The 25,045-nt window shown below is 31.7% G+C and overlaps 1 protein-coding gene and 1 long non-coding RNA gene across 3 annotated transcripts in view; both read right to left on the bottom strand.

Annotated features, from left to right (window-relative positions):
- Positions 1 to 534: 534 nt before the first annotated feature.
- On the bottom strand, positions 535 to 13,195 carry LOC133687825 (probable disease resistance protein At4g27220). Its single transcript, XM_062107157.1, has 4 exons — positions 13,062 to 13,195; positions 12,420 to 12,510; positions 1,737 to 3,823; positions 535 to 1,591 (listed from the first exon to the last, which is right to left on the bottom strand). The coding sequence occupies exons 2-4, from the start codon at positions 12,426 to 12,428 to the stop codon at positions 1,099 to 1,101; spliced, it is 2,589 nt and encodes an 862-aa protein (XP_061963141.1). The 5' UTR covers positions 12,429 to 12,510; positions 13,062 to 13,195; the 3' UTR covers positions 535 to 1,098.
- Positions 13,196 to 23,460: 10,265 nt separating this feature from the next.
- The window catches only part of LOC133687833 (uncharacterized), a 45,479-nt gene continuing 43,894 nt past the window's right edge, over positions 23,461 to 25,045 (bottom strand). For both annotated transcript variants that reach the window (XR_009841048.1, XR_009841045.1), the window contains one exon: positions 23,461 to 23,965. This is a non-coding gene — a long non-coding RNA (uncharacterized LOC133687833). The remainder of the gene's footprint in view (positions 23,966 to 25,045) is intronic.

Raw genomic sequence — 25,045 nt, 5'->3', positions numbered from 1 at the left:
CCTTCCTAGTATGAAAAAACTAGTTTTAAAAACCTTTTTTTTATTATTTTTAAAAGTTTTACTTGCCAATATTATTATTTAAAAAAACAAAAACAAAAACAAACAAGTTTTCATATCTTGTTTATAAAACTTTTAAAACAAAAATGATATTAACCAACCTTAAGGTTATATTAAAAAAATTCATATTTAGTTGTGGGTCTCCAAAAATTGCTTATCAATATTGCTACAGCTCAATTTAGTCTCCAAAAATTGCTTATCAATATTTAGTTCCTAAAGTTTTCAATTAAGTGTTTGTCTTCACATATTTTTCAACCTTACTACAAACCAACATCATTTTCTATGCATAAACATGTAATTTGAAATTAAATTAACAAAAATGGATTATAGAATTCAATATATATATATATATATATATATATATATATATATATATATATATATATATATATATATAAACGAAAAGAATATACGTAAAGAATCCCACTATAGTAGCTAAGACTTATTTGAGTTCTTACCTAACAAATAAATAAAGGACAAAAGGGTAATCATAAAATAATAAATAAATAAATAAAAGTGTGAGTTTCGAAACGGGTCAGGGGAACAGGGCTGAACTCGAACTTTTTTAACACGTGCAATGAAAGTAGTTGTGGGTCTTTTGGATATTAAAACTGGGCCTCAACAGGCCCTTTATCCATTTAAGATTTTGATTCGCAGCGTTTTTCGGATTTTATCCATACTTCCTTTTGGACACTTTAATTTATTTTTAAAATTTTTGGCAGCTGCTATCTTCAACCATCATGCCTTCTTCTTCATCCTCTACTGCTATTATCTCCTCCATTTGGTCACAGTCATCAACTTTAATCACTTCCAAGTTTGTGAGATTTGGCAACAAGTCAAGGGAGAGCAGATTTTTCATACTCGGACATTCACCTATTCTCAATTTTTTAAGATGAGAGAAGGTACCATTAGATTGCCATGATGGTGGGGCAGCTCCTTCTCTTGTAATGAAGACACAAAAGTTCTTCAAAGTTTTAAGGTATAGCGATTCGAGGCTTTCAAAAATATCCGTGGAGGATTCTGACATCGATGCCAAGCACTCTATCCCATCACATTCCACATCCCCAAGGACTTCAGTGAAGTTGCATGTTTAAATGGAGAAACATCGCATAAGCTCCTTGCGTCGTGACATCTTCCGATTGAGAAAGATGAAACATCTTCTGGGAGCTCAAGAAACCTTCCTTTTTCACCGATTTGGCAATCATGAACCAAAACTTCTTTATAAAAGACTTCCTCTGGTGTCATATAAAGTAAAGAATCCATTACTCGATCCACACCTAGTTGTCCTATTGTGAAGAAGTATGTGGTCAGAGCTTGCCTCACTTCTGGAGATTTGAGGTACTTCTTGAAATCAACAAGATCACAGAATTGGTATCTCAAAGTTTCCATCCTCTTCAAGCATGCTACTTCCTCTACTCGTACTGTCTTGAAAATGCCGGACGCCCGGTTCACGTTAAGGAATTGTAGCTGTGAGAGCTTAGGTAATATACCAGCAGGCATCTCCTTAAGACTATTTCCAAAAAGATTAAGATACCTGAGATGGTATAGCAGATGGTCCAAATGGTGTCAGTCATTCTATCCTGTATGATATCTGTTTGCTATTTCAGATCAATGAATTTTGATCGAAGTATTTCACAGTCAAAAAGAGGGTAAAGAGAAGGGAAAAAAAAAGGGGATACCTGAGATTGGACAGCATTTCCATCCCTTGAGGCAGTTCTTCAAGTGCATTATAGCGGAGATCCAATTTCCTCAACTCCCTAAGCTTTGCTAGTGATGGTATATATCTTAGATTGTGACACCTTCTGAGATATAAAGCAGTGAGATTCACTAAGTCGGAGAAGGAACTTGGCAATTCCCGGATAGCGGTGCATGATAGATTAAGAACCTTGAGCCCTTGCAAATGTTTGAAAAAGGAATCCGCAATCATTTCTAGCTTGAAATTTAAGGATAAAAACAACGTTGAAAGCTTGGGACACATAGGTGCACAGCCAGAGGGAATTCCCTTGAGGTGATTTTGCATCAACGAAACTCTCATGACATCCACTTTCCACTCATCCTCATCTGGTAATTCTTTTAGTTGCTCCCCAACTTCAACCATGATTGGTGATTTCTCCCTTAGTTTCTGAAGAGCCATATCTCGAATCAAGTCATGCATCTTGAAACATCTGTAGTCTTCTTTGCTTATATAACTTTCCAGTAAGCAAGCATTTTCAAGTTTGTTAAGCATAGCCTGACCTCTATCATATTCTGCCTGCCTGCTCTTCATTGGTTGAATTATTCCCTCATCGATCAAATAACCTATCAAGTCCTCTCTATCTACGATGAAATCCTCTGGAAAAAATGCGCAGTATAAGAGACACTGTTGCAATGCTGAGTCATTCAAGTGCATGTAACTAAATCTCAAAATATGGAATACCTCAGGTTCCATGTCTTCTACCCCAACTTCTGATCGTTTCAATTCTGCCAATGCATTCCTCCATTCATGCAAGTCATCCACTTCCCTCATGCTTCCTGCCATTGCTATAATCCCAAGTGGTAGACAAGCGCATTCTGCTGCAACAGATTTTGCTATGGCTGCGACTTCAGGAGAAAGTTTATCATAATGCCCAAGTTTCTCCACGAACAAAGTCCAAGCTTCTTCTTTAGTAAGAAGCTCTACCTTGATGCTGTTTTGGCAACCCATCCGCCGACAAACTTCTAACGATCGACTTGTGAGAATCAACTTGCACGCGTTAACTGCAACAGGTATGCCCACCATTTCTAGCAGAAAATGATTCCATAAATCATCTAGAATGAGAACAGATTTTCCCTTGGCAACTAATGCTTTAGACAACTTTGCAGCTCTTTTCTTCTCATCCTCTTCATTTGAAAGGTCTAAATTAATAGCTTTGGCAATAAGATACTGCAATTTACTGATGGTGAAATTTTGTGATACGGTAACCCAAAACACATAATTGAAAGAACTTGGTCTTTGTAGCAGCTGATTATGGATATGCGTCACCAGTGATGTTTTTCCGACACCGCCCATCCCATATATGCCAACACTTAAGACGTCATCCTTCATTAAGCTAGACCAGATCGTCTCCTTATTTCTGTCAGAAGCCTGACCTACCAGCTTTGTTGTCAGCAATGCTTCTCCTTTAGCTTTATGTGCATCAAGCCCTTCAGAAACTCTACTTTCGGCAGTAACTATCGACACACCTCTGGTGAAGTTGTCTGTCAAATTCTCCATTCCACCATCTGAAACTTCTGTCCCTTGCTCTTCATAAACTCTAACTTGGTCAATAAGTGCAATCCCTTCCACGGTTCTGCTCTGTGTCAAATTTTCTGTATCTAGTATGTCTGAAGGATATCCTCCTTGCCCTTGAGAACCTCTCGATCCACCAGCTTCGTCAATAACCATCAACTCTTCCCATCTCGTACTCTCTGTCCAATCTTCCATTGTCATATCTAGGAGATCCCTCCCTTCTTGCTCTATTCTTTGAGCTTCTACATTAGGAACTGTATGATCAATTGGTGGGATGGCATTTTGTTTTTTGTGCGTTGCTTGGTAGGCTGCTTCTTTAACATCAACGGGTACTCTTCCACAAATACCAACTCCTTTCCCACTTTCTCCTGACAAATGATATTTGAACCTTGAGATTGAAGTAGACGCAGCAAATATAGATTTGCAAAATTTGCACTTGAAAGGACCACCATCATTTGTCTTCTCAACATGATCCCAAAATGGATCGGTATGTTTAACCCTCTTCTTTTGTGGGCGCTCCTACAGACACCAAATCAGCATTAGTGAAAGGAAAACAATGACTGATGTTTTTAAATTAGGGGGCAAAAAAAAAAACAGAGAAGCTAGCCGCCCCCGCCCCCCTCTCTCTTCCGCCTACTGTCTCATTGTCTCAACAGCCTCTCTTCATTCTTTTTCACTGGCTGCTGTCGGCTCACAAACATACACATAAAAACAAATAACTATCAAATAGTATGTTATGGCTTCGCGGTTTGCTGCGGGCAATTAACAAACAATATAAATATTTATTTTAATGGCAGTGGGAAGTGGCAGACCCATGTTAATGTAAACTTGGATAATCATCAAGTCTAGGCATTTTGGGTTTGACATATTTATCAGACCCGCGGCTTAGACGATTAGGTCTGGTCGTCAAATTCAATCGTCTTGGGTCTGACATGGTTGCCAGACTCAATTACTGTGAGTTTGGCATGGTTGTCAGATCTAGATGCCATGGGTTTAGCTTGATCGTCAAATCCAGGTTATTAGGTCTGGCCAAGGTGTTTAGGTGTGGTGTGGTTGCCAGGCCCAAATGTCCTGGATATGACATGGTCGCAAGACCCAATTGCTGGAACCAATCCAGACCCACATACCAGACCTAAGGTACTTGGGTTTGCAAACGTTGTCAGACCTGCGTGCTTTGGGTCTGACAAGCATTTGGAAACAACGAAAACACCTCTACATGCAATTTTATTTTGTTGAAATCCAATGATTATTTTATATTTGAACTATTTCAATAAAAGAAAAAAGCAATGAAGCCCCTCAACACATGCATATTTTCCCCCTCAAGAACATGATTAATGATATCTCTATTGTTTTAAAAAAAAAAGATAAAAGAAGCTTCCAATCCAAATGTTAAAAATTTGCTCCCTGAAGGACAAATCAGTATCTATACTATAGCTCAAAAATTCAAGACAGATCATTTTGTTCTCAATCATTCTTCTAATATCAAATGTATCCTATGAAAAAAATAATCCTAGCCCCAACTGTATGCTCAGCAAGTTTCATTGCTAAAAACAATTCCATCATTATACTATTTTAATCTATAGTAATTTATGTTTAGATAAATAATAAAAGACACATTGATATTTTCTAGTATATGTTATAATTTGCCCATAACTTTTTGGGCTAGTAGCAGTGAGCGCTTTTACAAAAGAGGTCATAACTTCAAATTTTTTCTTTAAATAATTTATGCTTAAAAGATGTTTCATTTAAAGGAAGGTTAGAGTAGTTTATTATAGTAATTTAATTTATATTAGGGTAAAATATTTTTTTTCCTGATTATTAACGTCAATTTCATAATTGGAATGTAATTTTATATATATAACAATGATCATGTTTATGATTCATCTTAGGTTTGCAATTCACTGTAGCTTCATATTATTTAAGCATGCCTCTCTTTTTTTCTTGAACTTTCTTTTTTTATATTTAATCCTTCCATATTTATTCCATTCAAAATTGGTGTTGATGGTTTTGTTTTGATAAGGTCTCTGTAAGTTTGTAAGTTTTTAAGAGGTAAAAAAAACTGACATTTTAACTTGGGCTTGATTTTACACAATATTCTTTGGGTTTTTCATTTCTTTTTTTTTTAATTGAGAGATTTAAACTCAAGAGATTGTGATCGTCTACTGTGTAGAGACACCAAGAAAGACTGATTTCGGAAGCTAGTGGACGCCGCACGCGCCAACACAATGCAACAGGTCCTCCAACATGCTAGGGCATGGTCTCCACATGCCAGTTATGTTTTTTGTAACTTCGTTTTTCCTGGTTGTATAAGAAGCCTTCAATCGAGTCTTGAATTTCTCGATTGATAGATGACCGCCTTGGCTTGCATATTATTATCATGCTCGTTACCCGATTCATGATTTTTGTGTTTATCCGTGGATATCTAGAGGTGATTTGTTTAGCCTCCATCTCTATATCAAAACAAGAAAATATATTATATTGATTTTTTTAAAAAATCAATTTATATTTTTATTAGTTATTCAAATTATTTTTAGCCTTGTTAAATATACTTTTGTTAAATTAAAATAACTTTCATATAATTAATTTGAATCTCGTGACATGTAGAAAATCAAGTCAAAAGATTTTAAGATTGATTTAATAAACTAGGTTTAGTGACATTGATGAAGAGTTAACAAATAAAAAAAAAACAATGTATCTTACATTTTCATCTTATGAATTTGCTTTTACTCATATTGGGTTTCATATGGTTACTTTGTAAGCATGAGATTGTGAGTAATATATTATTTTTTAAAAAAAAAAAAACCTTGCTAGGACGTCATGAGCACGAAACTAGTTGCAAGCTATTATTCATGTTATTGATTAATCTATTATTAGTTCCTAGTTTCTTGTAACATTGCTTTAGAAAAAAAAATCATTTTGATATAATATGTCTAATTACTTTTTTATTTGATATATATATTAACTTATACACCAGTTAAGATTAAATATAATATTTCAATAATTTAAAAAAATTATTTTTTATATGAAACTTAAAATCTCAAAACCTTGGCTTAAAGTAGAGAAGGGAAAAAATGCGAAAGAATAATCCCAACAGAAAGATAGAATGTATGATGGTAAACAAACAAACCAAATCCACGCAAGAAATAAATATTGAGGGCATTTACAAAGAGCGAGAGAATTTAAGAGCAACATAGTGAAGTTGGACGAAGCACTGTACAAACCCGTTTTCATGGGAGGAGCTAAATTTACCGTGTAATCACTTAAGTTTTGGAAATTGGTTAAATCAGCTCTACTGCTTTGATTATGAACATGTCAACCGTTACACTTTCAATTTGAAGTCACGGTAGAATTCGCAATTGATTTAATTTAAAATCTAGGTTAAATAAAGAATTAGGTTGAATATATTTTTTCAATGTTTTTTATCTTATTTTCAACCTCGTATTTTTTTAAAAAAGCCAATTAGATTGTTTTTGGATTGGTTAAGTTGATTGGGTCATATCAGAAAACTCTTATATGATTTAATTTTTAACTTGGGTTAGACAAGAAGTTAGGTCAAGAGATTATTTTCTATTAGTTTTTTTTTTCAATCTCATCTTCATATTTTTTTTACTGGTTAACCGAGTTGTTTTTGGAACAATCAAGTTGTTTTGGAGAGCCTCATAATTTCACTAACTCCCTCCTTGATTAAGAAAATAATTTTAAAACACTCTTTATGTTCCACATATTTTTTATTTAGGCCTAGTTTAGGGATGCGGTTGAATTGACTTTTGATCAAATTTTGATTTTTTTTGCTTCAAATTAAATATTTTTTAGTATTTTCAGATCGTTTCGATGTGTTAATGTAAAAAATAATTTTAAAAAATAATAATTATTTTGATGCATTTCCAAGTAAAAAATATTTTGAAAATAAATCTTTACTACGCTCTCAAATAGACACTTGGTATCAAAATATCCTTTTATTTGAAAATTACTTTAATATTATGATTTAAATTTTAGTTAATAAAAAATTGAAAAAAAAAGGTTGATATAATCTATTAGATTAATACCCAGTGGATTGTTTTATGTAAAATATTTGTAAATATTTTAATGAAAATTATATTACGTGTTTTATTTAATAAAAATATATATTTTTGTTGAGAAATGTATATAATATACATGCACCAACCCCAAATTAAAAGCTAGGGTACTGATCAAGGAGATTTGCTTTTTATTTCATATTGTTTTATGGAATTAATATTTAAATGATTTATTTTTTTGAATATACTAAATTAATGAGGAAAGTATACTTTTAAGATCATCGAATAAATAAACTTAATATTAATTAGCGTACAAATCCACTTTAAAATCTTCTAAACCTTGAAACATAAAAAACAAATATTATACATGCACTAACACAATCAACTTGTTTGAAACAAAATTATATACTAAATTGAATTTAATTTATAAGTAAATTTAAATTCAATTAATAACTTATAATTCTTATGTTTAAATAAAATGTTAAATCATATAATTCAATTCAATTATAATATTTTAATTTGTTTATGAAAATAAATTAAATTAACAATCTTGACTATTTTTCTTTTAATTTACTCTTGTGGATGTTTCTAGTTTACAAATCCAACTTCTTCTTCGTGTTTGGCAACACAGTTTTCTGTTAATTTCTTGCTCCTCGTACCATTTATAGGTATCAAGTGAGGAAGCTATAGAAACTAGTAACTTTGAAATAAGTCAACACATACTTTAGGATCCATCGCCATTGACTAAAGCCAAAAAAATCACAGTATGGCGATGTAGTTTTTCTTTCCCCCAACTCTTAGAGTTCTTTCATATGCCCTGAGCATTGTTCTACACAGCAGATGTGGCGATAAGGTTAGCTGCTGTAGAGATAAGGTTAGCTAATAGGCCAAAAAGTGCTTGAAAACTAAGTGCTGGAAGGTCTCCTGCCTCTCAAATATTTGCTTGGTCAAATAATGATTTGTCTATTTACTTTTTAAGATCAGTTTAAAAGATATTTCATTATAAATTATAATAGTAGTTTCACTTTTAATTTTGTATCTTATCTTTTCACGATAAGTTTCTTTGGCTTTCTTTTTCTTCCCTAGCTAATGAGTGATGACCATACCATTAAAAAAATATGTTTACCAGACTCAAATAATATGAGTCTGACATTTTGACAAACTCAACTAAACTTGAATCAGGTATAGATGTCAGATCCAAGCACCTTGGGTTTGAGATATTGTCAAATCCAAAGTTTAGTTGGGTCTAGCAACATATTATCAAATCCAAGTATCTTGAGTGTAGTCTAATTTACCAGACCTAAAGTGATTGGGTATAACATGGTTGTTGTTGTTGTTGTTGTTGTTGTTATCCTTATTATTTTTATTTTTATTGTTGTTGTTGTTGTTGTTATGATTACTGAAGTAAATTTGAGTCAGACAAGTTTATCAGACTTAAGTAACGTGAGTCTAGCATGTTGTTAAACCCAACTAAACTTGGGTTAGGCATGAATGTCACATCTAAACACCTTGGATTTGGGATGTTGTCAAATCTAACTAAACTTAGGTTAGACATCTTACCACACCCAAGTAACTTGTGTCCAACAACCATGTCTAACTCAAAGTTTAGTTGGGTTTGGCAACATGCTTGACCCAACTTTATTTGGGTCAGTCATGGATACCAGACCCAAGCACCTTGGGTCTAACATTGTTTGTTAAACCCGATACGATTAGGTTCGGCATGGTTGTTGTTTTTATTAATGTTGTTGTGCTTATTACTATTATTATTAGTATGATTGTTATATATTTTTTTATTATTATTGTTATTGTTATTGTTAGTATGATTATTGTTGTTGTTGTTACATTTATTTATTTATTATTATTATTATTCCTTTTCTTATTATTATTATTGTTGTTGTTGCTGCTGCTGCTGCTGTTGCTGTTATTATTATTAAATGTTTTTAGACCCAAATAAACTTAAACCAGACATGTTTGCTAAACCCAAATAATTGCTTGGGCTTGATAAGATCGCTAAACCCAGGTGTGTGGGTCTGACATGACTATCAGATCCAAAATTATTGGGTTTGACATGGCTCTAAGATATTTTTAGTATTTTTTAATATTTTTTTAAAAAATAATATTAACTTATTACGAAACGCAGACTAACATACTAGTAAAATGTATAGTCGGATGTATTTCAACTACACCTGGGCTGAGCATTATATTTATTCTCGCGTGCAGTTATAAGTTGTTATATCTATCTTTAAGTTGTTTTTGATGAGACATGGTTTTTAAAAGAAAAAAAAAGAGATGTGTGTTTATAAAATATTATTTTCAAAGTTAATTTTAATAGGAATTGATTTGTAAATAAAAGAGTTTCATTTAGATTTTCTTTTCATATTTTTTTATTAATTAAATTCCATTTAAAATCCAAATTAGTAAACTAAAAAAGAACAACTAAATCAGACTATATAAAATCGTACGACAATTATTTCAATTAGGATGTCTTTACGGGGAAAAATGCTTATAGTGATAACAGTTCTCACGAAAAACAGAAGTTAAGAACATGTATTGGATTCATTAAACTAAATTAATTTAATGTAATATGATTTTAGTTCATGGTATGTAGTTGCTGAATCGCACAATATCTTATTCTTAATCTTTACTCCTAATATAATAAAACAGAATGAACAGTTAAAGTACATTGTAGTCCATAAAATTGTCACTTTCTATTTATTTGATCCTTGTAGTTTTAGTTAAAGTTTATTTTGGAGTTTTATTTTTCATATTTTTCATTTTGATCCTTCAATTTTCATTATTTGGTCCATGTAATTTTGATTAAATTTCATTGTAGTCCCTTAATTTTTAATATTGGTCCGGTATTAGTGCTCTTTTGATCAATCACATTAAAAAAACCTGATATTGGCTTTATTGGGTTTATTTTCAAGAGAAGAGTTTGATATAGGTGATTTTAGCCTTTAATAATGCTAGAAAAAATAAATCAAAATCTAGAAAGTTTTTTTTTGTTCGGATTGATTTTGGATTTTAGACTAATTAGAAGGTGTTTTGAGTTTGAAATAAGATTATTGAGATTTCTAGGATTTGTTTTGTTATATTTTTAGGTAAAAACATGTTGAAAATAGGATTTTAGGGGTCCAAAATCTTGAACCTTGATTTTTTGGTCATCAATGGGGATCAAAATTTGTTATAGTGGACTATGCATCGTTAATTCTATTTTTTTTTTTTTAAATAGTCTTGAGTAGACGACATGTGATCTACTTATTTTTTTTTTAAATGATGCAATATGAGAATAGCCTTCCGGCCTAGCACGTTTTAGCCAATTTTAGTTTTCAAATTGGACGGATAAAATGTAGTACACCTAGTTTTTTTTTAAAAAAAAAACAAATGAAGAGTTGTCTAATGCCAAGAATTTGCTCACTAGATAGGTGGCCGAAAAATTAAGGGGTGTTTTTCTGACCTTAAAAATCTATTATTCAATCTATTTTTACTTAAAAACACTTAATAAAAACCGTCAAAATCTAAAAAAAACCAACCTATCAATTCAAAAATGCCAAAAAATCCAAAAACACAAAATCATAATATATATATTTTTTTAGAAAATATAAAGGTTTAAAAAGACTTCAATGAGACTCCTCGCAATGAATAAAATTGATCAACATTGAGATCGACCTTTTTTGTTATTGAAAAATGGCCAAACCAACAACTTTTTTTATATTTCATTATTTACCATGTGACATTTCATTATTTACCATGTGACATTTTGTCTTCTCTATCAAATTTAATGATTGAAATGTGAATAAAGTCTTGAAATAATTTCCAAACTAAAAGGACAAAAACAAGACAAAATCTTAAGGCTAAATTTTCAAAAAAGAGTTGCTATTTTACTAAACTTTCAATTTTGGTCCCCTCATCTTTTATTTTTTATAAACAATAAAACTGAATTATTTTTACAATATGAGAACAAACCCAATGTTGGAATATTTTTTAAAAAAACCGTTATAAACTGACAAAAACCAATACGAAACAAATCATCAGGCTAAATAATCAATCAATGTGATGTAGAAGGATGAAATTAAAAAAGAAAAAGATGAGAGAATTAAAAAAAAACAAAGCACCGAATGAGAATTTGTTTTTTCTAAAATAAAGGGCTATCATTTCACGTTATTTTTTCACAAACAACGACATCATTTTTTTTTCTTTAAAATAACGAGCCAACACAATGTTGAGATGTTTTTTAGACGCTGCCATAACCAGTAAAAAAGAAACACAAAAAAAACATCAAACCCAATCATCAATCAATAAAACATGAAAAGATAAAATTAAAAAAATAATTCAATGATCGTAGTAAAACAAATAAAGAACAAAAAAAAATTAAAAAAACTATTCCAATCCACAATACACTATAAGAAGAGGACTGACATTTCCATGGTCCTTCATAATGTATTTTTTTTTTAAAATAAAAATAGATGTAGATAAACTAACTATATATATACTTAATAGGTGGATCTTGCTAAGAATTTTACAATACCATAGGTCCATAGGTGGGTTTTTAGTAAATAAAGTATTTCTTTTTAATAAAAAAAAGGTGTATAGATAAACTAACTATTTTTTCTGATCTTGAAAACCGTTATTCAATCCATTTTTATTTAAAAACATTTAATATATATCTTTAAAATATCAAAAGATTAATCTATCAACTAAAAAATACAAAACAATTCAAAAACACATAATCAACCTTGATACACTTTTTAAAACAATATAAAAATTTAAAAAGATTTCAATAAAACTCATCTCGTTAAATAGAACTAGTCGATACTGAGATAAATCTTTTTTGCTATTAAAATATGACCAACCAATAACCTTTTCTCTATTTCATCATTTAACATGAGATGTTTTTTCTTTTCTCTCAGACGTAGGGATTGAAATGTAAATATAATAAAGTCTTGGACTAAATCATATATTTTTCAAACTAAAAGGACCCAAATAAAATTGGACAAGATTTTAATGCTAAATTTTTAAAAAAGAGCTTCTATTTTACTAAACTTACAATTTTGGTCCTCTCACTAACAAAATTAAGCAAAAGTGAAAGGAAAACATACTTGGTCCATTATATTGTCTTCAAGGATTTTGATTAGCACACAGAAGAAGGAACCAGTGCCAAGCTGGTCGACAACCAGGAGACCTCCTGTCCTGCTTTGAGAGAAAGAAAGAATTAAGTGAAGTTCAGAGCCAAAAAGAATCAGTAAAAGGAAGCAAAGTATTCTATACAAGGCCATACCAAGAAGTCATACATACATACAGAAACTAGATGAACATTTTCCAAGATAAACACAAGGAAATCGAGAACCACCAGAAAGGGTAAGATCAACTATTAGCCAAAAACTAGATGAGAATATGCCAATAATTAGGTCCTGAGCAGCGACACACAAAATCAAAGAGTTACAAGAAGGTCCCATCCCATATGTTAGTCCCTCAAGCACGCAGTCTGTTTGAATCACACACTAGATTAATGACACCAATAAATTGTTTGTAAAGCTCAATAAGATACTTTTAGTTTTTTTTTTTCAGAATTTTAATTCACGCTTTACTGTAGCTCGTAAGAACACAATGAGCAAGAAACTATGTCCTGAACTCTGATCTGATCAAGTCAAGAACTCCTGAGCAATATCAGGGTAAAAAGAGTAACTTGCACGAATTCTAGATGACATGTAATCTTGGAGAAAAGAAAAAATGGAGCTTACCTGGACCAACAAGATCTTCAAACGATGATCTGACTTAATCAGAACTCAGAAGGAGTTAGAGAAGCAGTGATGAAGGGAGAGAGAATGTGGCATGCACAGCTACGAAAGGAATTTAGTGTAGCGTAGAAGAAAAGGAATTTATTTGAGTCAGCCGAAGGTTTTTCATCGTCAACGGTTTATAGACAAATAAAAAACATTGCATGGGTTGTCTGGTGGCTTTTCGTGGCCCAGAAGGCTTCTCAATTCTTGACAAAAAATATTAGTGTTGGCTGCAATTCGGACAAAACATAAGATCACAATCGCTATCTTATACTGGATTGATGGTAATTTATAATTGTTTGTTTTTGTATTTTAAAAATATTTTAAGAAAAAATAATTTTTTATATTTTTATTTTAAATCATTTTTTTAGCTTTTTCAAATTATTTTGATGTGAAAAATATTTTTTTAAAAAATAAAAACAAATATTATTTTGATATATTTATTTGTAAAACACACTTTAAAAAAACAATTATTACCAAACTTCAAAATACCCCTTCAGTTTTTTTGTGGTTTTTCATGACAATGTAATTGTTTTTTTTTTCCTTACAATGTTATTCATTTTTTATTAAATTTTCCAATCTCACAAAATATAGATAAAATGAAAAATGCATTTTAAAAGGGTAATTAATTGCTAACTGTTGAACAAAATATGTCGAAGAACATAAATCAAAAACAGAAAACAAAACAATTGATCCATTGATCCATTCAATGTCATATCCAATTCTAGTATCTTACCAAACTCTCCTTGTACAAAATGCATTCATGATATCTAATTTCAGGCGCCTGCCATTTTCAAATTCCGCCGTTGTTTTGTTAATATAACCATGGGCATAACAATTGATAACAACCAGAATTTTATGAGATGAAGCTCCCTCTGTCTCACCGAGTGAAATATTATCAGAAAATTAATAAATAAAAAAATATTAATAAAATATTTTTATCGATAAATTACAATAAATTTTATCAATATAATATTCTCTTGCTATATTTATTCGTAAATACCGATGAAAATATTTTCTTAGTATATACCAAGAAAATTATAGTGGGAAAAAAAGAAATTAAAACAAAGTAAAACAGTACAAAAACATGTCATTTATACCGACACAATTATCCATTTGTAAACTCTTTGATAAATTATTCACTTCTCTCTGACACTATTTATTATGTCAACTACAAAGGGTATTATTGATAGATTAATTTCGTCGATCTTTTCTAAAAAGCTCTGAAACTGTTCACTTCTCAATTGCATTGTTAATTACTATTCTAGACAAATCACCGAGAAAGGTCATTGGTGATATTTGGAGGGTTTCTAAAATTTATTTATTAAATTAAAAATTTAAATTAAATATCAAACATGAAATCTCTGATTGAATAATTAAAAAATATTAATATTTAATAATCCATCGGTAAAACCATCGATAAAATGCTCCAATAAAAAGACTAGAATCCCTCATTTTATAACAGATGTGCCTCTTCCTCCTCCTCCTCCTCCTCCTCCTCATCATCATCATCATCTTCTCTTTCCTTTATGTAAAAAACACCAACATCCCTTTCTTTTTGTCTTTCTCTTCTCTTCTTCTCCACGCGCAGGTATATTGTAATATCCCACATTGATGGGTGAGGAGTTGGTAGTGGCCTTATTAGTAGTGTTGTTCAAATTAAGGATATGCAAATGAGTTCTAATTGGGTTTTAAATGATTTACAAGCAAATTATAAGTTGATTGTTAGAATTCCTATGGATTCAATAGAAAATTTATACTTCATTCGTACACATTACATGATCATCTATATTTCTTTTGTCAACATAATAGTATGTTTACTAAGTTGTTTATGTAATAGGTCCATCAAATGTTCAGGGAGATCATTAGTTTTTAGGACTCCACTTTGTTAATCTTATGTAAATATTTAACTTAAGCATAATGGAATTAGTGTCATTATGCAATATGTTTTTTTGTGTAAACCTTAATGTATATAAAAATATTAGCTCAACATGTAGTACATTAGTTATGTAAACTCTGATATAATGAATGAACTAGAACTCCTTAGTTATCTTGTAATTAACCATTTTGAAATTTTTAAGAATACTTATTATGTTTTAAATTCTCTCTTTATATGTTAGTATCCCTTTTTCTTTTAGATTTTATAATATGATTTGTGGGCAATGTTTATATTAAACTTGTTCATAGGATACACACACACACACACACACACACACATAGAGATTTGTGTGTGTGGATTGTACAAGGTGTTGAATATTAATGATTGAAACAAGGTCTGGTTCGGAATTATGGGACCTTGTTATGATGGATTGAATAGGTAAATTGATAGTAGTCAATAACCTGGGATGTCCTATATACAAAGGAAACTCTGCCAAAATTTTGGTAAAAAAAAATTTACCCTCAAATTCAGAGCATATGTTGAGATCTTTTAGCGTTGATAAAATCAAATAGTCAGGATTGTTATAATAGAAGACTTAACATTTGAGGCGAAACTAGTAAATATACTCGATTGGGGCGAGAAGGAACTTCGTAATACAAAAATCCCCATTGTTAGGATTTTATGGCGAAGCTCGCAAATCGAGGAAGAAACATAGAAGAGCGAATAGAAAATGAGGCGAAAATTTCCCACCTATTTAGGCAGACAAGCAATCTAAGTACTTATAGAATAGATTTAACAGAAGTACCAAATAAGCATTTGAACAAACCAAATAAAAAAAATACAGAAATGTGCATAAAATATTATTGGGAGTTACTTGGAAATAAAATTATTAATATGTAACTAAATGAAATTTGAATTCACTTGGGTAAAAATTTTATATAGACAAATGCCAAGATCTAGGAATTTTATCCCGGGAACATGAAATTTACTATTTTGGATATAGAGGGAATTTGGTAAAAAGTTAGTGTGTGTGTGCGCGCGTGCGCGCGCGCTTAGGCAAGAAGAAGAAAAAGAGAAAAAGAAAGAGGGGAAAACTACCATTTACATGTGAGACAGATAGAATTGTAAAGGAAACATAAAATCTTAAGAGAAGATCTTGAGAAAACATTAACTAAGCTTAGTGAGCATTAATTGGAAGGAAGAAAAATCAAGTAAAGGTGAAATGAAAAGGAGAGGGGAAGTTCAACCAAGATTAAAGAAGAAGAGGAGTTGGAAGATTGAAATGGGTAGTATTTAGAGTTTAATTACTTGCTTAGTAAGGCATTCTAAAGACTTTTGATCTAATTTTAATGGCTTAAAGTTCTTAATTGATTGAATTTTTTAAATTTAAAAAGTTAGGATTCTTGAATAAATTTGGGGGAAATAAAAATTTATTATAATTTGTCATGTGGAATAATGTGAAAATTAGAGTAAAGTGATTAAATTATTGTAATTGAAGTAAAAAATTTGATAATTAAATAGAGCTAGTGGCCAACCAATTATGGGAGATTTAATTAATGAATAAGGTAGTACTAGAACTATTTTTCTTGAATATCTCTTTACAACTTCTTAAATTTCATGGAGCACTTGTAATTGAATTGTTGGTCCCTATTACTACCATGAAAATCGAAGAAGGAATAGATGTCTGAGGAATATAATTGATTTGCTGGTCCCATTAGATTTTGTATGTAATGGAGTTATGCGACGTTAAAAAATTCTTTAGTGATGTTAAATTGGTGGCTAAAATCCATGAATTCAGCAGGATTGTTACAAAAAGTGAGATATCTAAGACCGTAACAATTCAAATAGTAACAGTTCAGGTCTAAGACAATAACAGTTCAGGTAGTAACGGTTCAGGTCTAAGACAATATATGGCAGGTTGGACTGGGCTATGACATGTATCTTCTCCTCTTTTCTTCTTTTCTCTTCTCAATTTTGTTTTAATTAATATATTTTATGAATTTTTTTTTTCTTCTCAGCTTTACTTGCAATTACATTACTATGAGATTTTTTTTTCTTTTTTTTGTGTTTTTTTTGCATTATATTTGTTTATTTTATTTTATTTTTAAATTTTTATGTTCTTAAAATTGTATGAATGTTGTTGTGAGATTTCGTTTCATATGAGATCAATTTTGTTGGATTTTAGTTGGATTTTTTTTTTCAATTTTGTAGTTCAATTTCAATTAAATTATTTTATTTATTGCTGGATTATGGGTTTTGAAATAGGTTTTCTAGGTTAGGTGGAAAAAATTTTTAGTTGATTTATTTATTTTTTTCTCTTGTTCATTTTTTGTGTTATTTATTTGTTGCAAATTTGTTTGAGTTGATTTTCTTTTACTTTTTTCCAAGCAACTCAGTTCCTGGGTATTATGAGGTGTTAATTTATATTAATTTAATTATTTTCTACTTCTATTAAATAGATTTTTTTAAAAAAATGTTTTTTAAATAATTATTGACAGTATTACAGAAAAATTAAGTCAGAAATCAATATATTTTAGAGAGTTGGAAAAGAATTATTGCAAATGTCACTGTGTCACTGTTTTATCACCAACATAATTGCATACGGTATTTTTATCAATTATATGGCAATATTCCCGAGAAAAATACTAACAGAATAAAGCGGGTAAAAAACAATTTGGAGCACTTTTCCCATTAGCAAATTTATCGGTAATTTATTATAAACAAATCAAAAATTACTGATGAAAGTTTAACGGATGGAGCATTTTTATATGTGAGTCTATTGGTAAATTTATTACTTACTTAATAAGAGTAAAATACCAACAGAATTTTCTGCCTGTAGTGAAAATAAGAGTTAATACATTTGTAATGGTTAAGAAATAAGGGAAATATTCACGGATCGTTTAGCAGCCCTTTGATCAAATCAGGAACCTCAAAATTTGAAGAAAAGGTCGCTAGATCACACTACTTTTGGAGGAAGAAAATCTGAAATTATATATGACGATAAATGTTACATGAGAAAAAAAGAAAGAAGGAACAATGTGAGACCACGACGTTTTGAAGCAGAAGGAGTTTGATGCCACCGTCCAAGAAAGTGCCAGGCGATGACTTTCTTGAATGGCACCACAAGTCTTCTGAAACCGGTGTCTTATTAAGAATTATTTGGCTAATTACCGAGTACTATAATGCAATTATTTAAGGCGATTGACTTTTTCCAACTTTAAAAAAAAAAAAAAAAAGTTTTCAAAATTTGTATTTTTCTGCAGATCTGCAACTAGCCAACTATTAATCATTTAATTAGTTAACTGGTGACCAGGAAAAACAGAATTAGGACTATTTACTCAAATTTAATAAACTTTGATCAACTTGAATTCATTGCCATTTGTATTTTTGTATATTTCATTCCCACCCGGCTTGCCCGCCTGCCTTCTACACAAACTGTGAGCAAAGTTAATTGATTTTATTGCATCTCAAGTATTCCAAAATTAAACTTTAGGATGAATTGCTTAAAAAATTATTTTAAATTAAAAAACTTATCTTATTGCTTAAAAAGATTTTCAAGTTTAAACTTATAATTATCTTATGCTTATTTTTTAAAAAATAATCACAAAAAATCAAGGGTAATAAGGTTTCGAACTCTGATAGCATATTAAAAAAATTATTTTAACTTAAAAATTTTAATTATTAAATAAAATCAAAATATATATTTACTGATTCATTCCAGCTTTAACATACAGCTAGTTCAAGTTATTGTCTATGTTTGAATATTTGATTGAAAGAAAAAGCATGGTAAATCAAAATTTAAAGTTATAGCAACCTAGAATGTCATCATATCAATGGTCACATGATAATAACTTTCTTAACATGATTTAACAATCAAATCATAAGTTATTGTCTTTTTGAGCTGTTATTCTGGTTTGACGCAATCAGACCTTCTCTTTGACCTAAACCTATTCCACTTATTTATAAATGCATTTGCTAGACCATCCATGTAATCTTTTTGGGACAAATCTTTATTTTAGTTATGACAGACTCACACTTGATTATTCAGAATCACTTACAACTATGTAAATAATAACTTTTTGAGATTTTGGGTGGAGCCTATCTTTTAGTCAACAAGTTAGACAAAAATATATATTTTAACTCATAAAATATATTTGAAAGAAAAACTTCATAAAATTATGGTTTTTGTATGGAACGATCGATTGATTAATACAACTGGATCCAACCGGTTTAAGTAGAGGATTGGAGTTTTACCATACACTACAACATTTAACAGTTTTACCGACAATCATTTTCCGTCGGTGTAAGATTACCACTCCGTTGGTAAAAAATTTACCAACTAATTCACCAATGGAATACGTTTGTCGGAATAATGTTCGTCGGTGATTCCATGTTCTTTTGCTAATTTTGTCGATAGAAAAAAACCGATGGTTTTACAGATAGAAAATATGTTCCAAAAAAAATAATTCTTGCTAAAAATATACCGATGAATTTATTATGTTTGTATTGTCATCGGTAAATTACCAATGGAATAACGACTTCGGTGATTGTGGCACATGCAGTAAATATTTTACAACTCTATAAAATATCGACAGACGCTATCTGTATGTAGAGACGTCGATGATTATAAGCATATGCAGTAAATATTTTGTAACTCTTTGTAAAATACCAACAACATAAATCTGTCTGTAAATCCGTTGATTCTATTTTAAAAATATTTTTAAAAAATAAAATTGTATAGAATAATAGTAAAAAAACCAATTAAGCAAAAACATTGTATAAAATATTAAAAATTAAATTAAATAATATTCATTACAATTTTAGATTGTTTCCAAAAAAAATTGAACTAGAACAATGGTGGAGCCAGAGGAGGTGGAGGAGAAGGTTGGTCGTTCTCGGGATCATACGACCAAAAAGGGGGCGCACACATACCACCCATCTGTGATCTTATGTCCATGATGATCTGGCAGAGTTGTTCATAATTCACCGAGAGTTGCTTATTTTGCTGGGTGAGATCAGCTGTGTCTTGTTTCAAGGCTACGATCTCCTCAAACTAGGTGAACGATACTAATTGAGAGCTCTCAATGGTTGAGACACTACAGGTCGACTGCAAGTTATCGGTTATAATGTTGGAGAGTCCGTACAACCGATTTTTATCGGGTCCATCAAATGATATTGTCTCCATCCATAAATCCAGATTGAAATCTGGGTGGGTCGAAGGACCGTCCCTATATCTCTCCCTCAACCTGCTATTATATGTCTCCGAAAATTTAAAAAAAAATCATCATATTCAATTCAAGAAAATAATAACTTACAAAATAAAATAGTTGAACGAATATACTACGAAGTGTTGAGCATGGTTGTTGACAAATTGTTGCACCCCCCTATGGCGGTCTTCACTTGTCATGTGTGTCTCCTCAAACAACTCCATTGGGCAAAAGGTGTGGCCCGTAAGAAAAAAAAGTGTTGCAAGTTAAATATATTTATAAATAACAACAAATTAATTAATGATAGATTTCATTAAAATTAATCTTACCATCCACTTTGCATGTACAGTGAACGGAACGGATCTGCCAGTATGCGTGGTCACCAAACCATGAATTTTTCGATTCTGGTTGTCGGCACTAGACTGTGAGCATCGTGTGAACTGCTCAGACATCACGTGCTGGATATATTGTGGCCATATATCCTCTGGGATGTATGACGGCCTGAAATCCCTCCTAAACACCACGTCATTCTAGCCTTGTAGACCATTATCTTTGGTGTATTTTTTGGCTTTTTCCTGCACTTCATTCCAAAAATCACACAACCTACTTTCATCTATGAATTTAATATGAGTTAATGACAATTAGATTTTAAAACATAATTTTTTTTAAAAAAAATATCTTATTATTTTTATGTTACTTAGTTGCCACGTGATTCTCTCACACACTATCCCACTTGAATTTGTTCACAAATTATGTTATAAGTAAAAAAAAAAAAAACTAAAACCAAAATAAACTTACATTGAAAGGTCGTTCTTTCAATGTGCCTCGTACTTGCGGGTGAATTGACCCCGCTATGAAGGCACACTGCCTCTACACTGTGAAACGGCGCTGGAAGAGGCAGCATCGCGAGTCGGTGCAGGTGCCTCTTCTTGATCAACACCAAAGGACAAGACATCCTCACTACTAGAAGAACTAGTTGCAACCATATACTCACGATGTGTTGTTGATTTCATTCTATGCACCTACATAATTTGAACGAATAATTACATAATCAAATTTGATTATTTAAAAAAAATATTCAGCAACACCTCTCATATACTGGAGACTACCCAAATTTTTCAAACCTGGAAATATTGACAATATATATGCCACAAATCAATTGATTTTATTTTATTCATACCAGAAATTTCATATTTTTTCAATTTCATCTCATTTTTAAAATGGTAATAAAATGTTTCTAACCATAAAATAAATAAACAAAATCCTATATATAACCTAATATCTATACAAATTTTTCAAGTGGTGGTTGTCTTCCTTGACCTTTTAGATTGAGTTTAATGCAACACCGTAATGGTGGAGCAACTCCTTCTCTTGTAATGAAGACACAAAAGTTCTTCAAAGTTTTAAGGTATAGCAATTCGAGGCTTTCAAATATATCCGTGGAGGATTCTAACATCGAAGCCAAGCACTCTATCCCATCACATTCCCACATCCCCAAGGACTTTAGTGAAGTTGCATGTTTAAATGGAGAAACATCGCATAAGCTCCTTGCATCGTGACATCTTCCAATTGAGAAAGATGAAACATCTTCTGGGAGCTCAAGAAACCTTCCTTTTTCACCAATTTGGCAATCATGAACCAAAACTTCTTTATAAAAGACTTCCTCTGGTGTCATATAAAGTAAAGAATCCATAACTGGATCCACACCTAGTTGTCCTATTGTGAAGAAGTATGTGGTCAGATATTGCCTCACTTCTGGAGATTTGAACTTTTGTTGATCCTTTGAGCTACGAAGAGGCAATGAAAAGTTACAATTGGTGGGAAGCTATGGTTGCTGAAATACAATCAATTCAGAGGAATGAAACTTGGAGTTTAACTGAATTACTAGCTGGAGCTAAGAAGATTGGAGTGAAATGGATATACAAGACCAAGCTTAATGAGTTTGGTGAGGTGGATAAGTTCAAAGCTCGATTGGTCGCAAAAGGTTATGCTCAACAACATGGTGTGGACTACACAGAGGTATTTGCTCCTGTGGCAAGGATGGACACCGTTCAAATGATCATTGCTTTAGCTGCTCAAAGAAGTTGGCTCATCTACCAACTCAATGTTAAATCTGCTTTTCTTCATAGGGAATTAAGCGAGGATTTGTTTGTGGAACAACCAAAAGGCTATAAGTAGAAGGGAAATGAGCACAAAGTCTACAAACTACACAAGACTTTGTATGGATTAAAACAAGCCCTTTGATCTTGGTTTAGTGGCATTGAAACTTACTTTACTCATGAAGGATTTCAGAAGTGTATTAGTGAAGGCAAAATTTTAATTGTAAATGTTTATGTGAATGACTTGATCTTTACTGGAGATGATGAGCAAATGATGTTAGAATTCAAGAAATTAATGATGAAGGTATTCGACATGAACGATCTAGGAAAGATGAGGTTCTTCTTAGGCATAAAAGTGCTACAACAGGCTAATGGAATTTATATCTGTCAATGAAAATATGCACTAGAGGTTCTGGAACGGTTTGGAATGGAAGAAAACAATGCAGTGATGAATCATATGGTTCCTGGTTTCAAGGCTAGAAAAATTAGAGAAGGTAACAAAATTGATGAGACTTACTATAAGCAAATAGTAGGTAGTCTTATGTATATCACTGCTAAAAGGCCAGATATGATGTTTGTGGTGAGTTTTATTAGCAAGTTTATGGCTAGACCAACATAATTGCACTTACAGGCTGCTAAGAGAGTATTAAGATACTTGAAGGGTACTGTTGATTATGGAATATTCTACAAGAAGAACGGGAACAAACAACTGGTTGCATTCACTAATAGTGATTATACAAGAGACATAGAGGACAAAAAGAGCACATCTGGCTATGTCTTTATGCAGAGTGGAGGAGCAGTTTCATGGTCATCGAAGAAACAACCTATAGTCACCCTATCAACAACTGAAACTGAATTTGTGGCAATAACAGCCTGTGCTTGCCAAGCAGTATGGATGGGAAGAATTCTGGAGAAGTTAAATCATGCACAAGATGGTTGCACTACTTTGATGTGTGATAACAATTCAACCATCAAACTCTCAAGAAATCCTATATGCATGGGCGTAGCAAACACATTGATGTGAGGTTTTATTTTCTACATGATTTAACTCGAGATAGAGTGATTGAACTCGTGCACTGTGGTTCTCAAGATCAAGTGGCTGACTAAATTTAACAGTAAATTAATTGTTACACATAAATTAGTTTAAAGGAGAGAATGTTGAGAAGTATCAGTAATTGTGAGAAGTTTCAATAACTGTTAGTATATTACTGTTAAATAAGTCTGGTAAGTTTGTTAGTATATTGTTAGTTGATTAGTGCCTAGCTGGCAGTTAGTTGAGTAATTCCTTGAATCACGTTGCATCAGTTTCAGATGCAGTTAATACTGTTATGCATGCAGTAATGTAAAGGCTATAAAAGGCCAGGCATTTGCTTTAAAAATACAGAGTATTCATTCATCATTCTTCTGAGTTCTTGATTCTCAGTTTCTAACAGGGAAGGCATTTTGTTTGTTGTGCGTTGCTTGGTAGGCTGCTGCTTTAACATCAACGGGTACTCTTCCACAGATACCAACTCCTTTCCCACTTTCTCCTGACAAATGATATTGGAACCTTGAGATTGAAGTAGACGCAGCAAATGAAGATTTGCAAAATTTGCACTTGAAAGGACCACCATCACTTGTCTTCTCAACATGATCCCATAATGGATCGGTATGTTTAACCCTCTTCTTTTGTGGGCGCTCCTACAGACACCAAATCAGCATTAATGAAAGGAAAACAATGACTGATGTTTTTCAATTAGGGAAAAAAAGAAAGAAGAGAAGCTAGCCGCCCCGCCCCCCCCCCCCCCCCCCCCCCCGCTCTCTTCCGCCTACCGTCTCGTTGTCTCAACAGCCACTCTTTATTCTTTTGATCCAATAGACTGTGTTTAATGACGCTAACAAAGAGTTTACAATTAAAAAAAAAACAATGTATCTTAAATCTTCATCTTATGAATTTGCTTTTACTCATATTGGGTTTCGACTTGGTTACTTTGTAAATTATGAGAATATGAGTAATATATTTTTTTAAAAAAAAAAGAACTTGCAAGGACGTTATGAGCAAACTCGTTACAAGCTATTATTTATGTTGTTGATTCATCTATTATTACTTCCTCGTTTCTCGTAACATTGCTTTAGAAAAAAAAAATCCATAGTGAGGGTAAACAAACAAACCAAATCCATCCAAGAAATAAATATCGAGGGCATTTACAAAGAACGACATAGTGAACGAAGGTTAACGAAGGTGGACGAAGCACTGCACAAACCCGTTTTCAAGGTAAATTTACCGCTTTGGAAATTGGTTAAATCAGCTCTACTGCTTTGATTTTGACCATGTCAACCGTTACTCTTTCAATTTGAAGTCACACAAGTCGAAGGAGTCATTAGGGGGGGGGTTATTTTATTTAATTTTAAATTTAATTAAACTAGATAAAGAGTTAGGTTGAATTTTTTTTCTAATTTCATTTTTGTATTTTTTTAAAAGGTCAATTAGATTGCTTTTGAACTGGCTAAGTTAACTGGGTCATGTCAGAAAACTCTTACATGATTTAATTTTAAACTTCAGTTAGACAATGAGTCAGGTTGAGAGATTTTTTTTTTATTTTTTTTTTCAATCTCATTCTCATGCTTTTTTCATTGGTCAACCGGGTTATCTTTGGAGCAACCAAGTTGTTTTGTACACTACAAGATTTCATAGTTTTACCGATGAAAATATTTCGTCTGTCTGTGATTCAGAGTTCGTCGGTATTTTTTTTATCGACGGCCTCCTAGAAAGAAAATGTC

The sequence above is a fragment of the Populus nigra genome, chromosome 1, assembly GCF_951802175.1.
Source record: "Populus nigra chromosome 1, ddPopNigr1.1, whole genome shotgun sequence".
NCBI classification, from domain to species: domain Eukaryota; kingdom Viridiplantae; phylum Streptophyta; class Magnoliopsida; order Malpighiales; family Salicaceae; genus Populus; species Populus nigra.
This window is presented reverse-complemented; position numbering and strand designations above follow the sequence as displayed.

What these genes read in the sequence shown, in the direction of transcription:
- LOC133687825 (XM_062107157.1), bottom strand. An exon ending in GAAATGCTGTCCAATCTCAG is followed by an intron (nt 1,592 to 1,736) that starts GTATCCCCTTTT and finishes ATACCATCTCAG; the next exon opens with GTATCTTAATCTTTTTGGAA.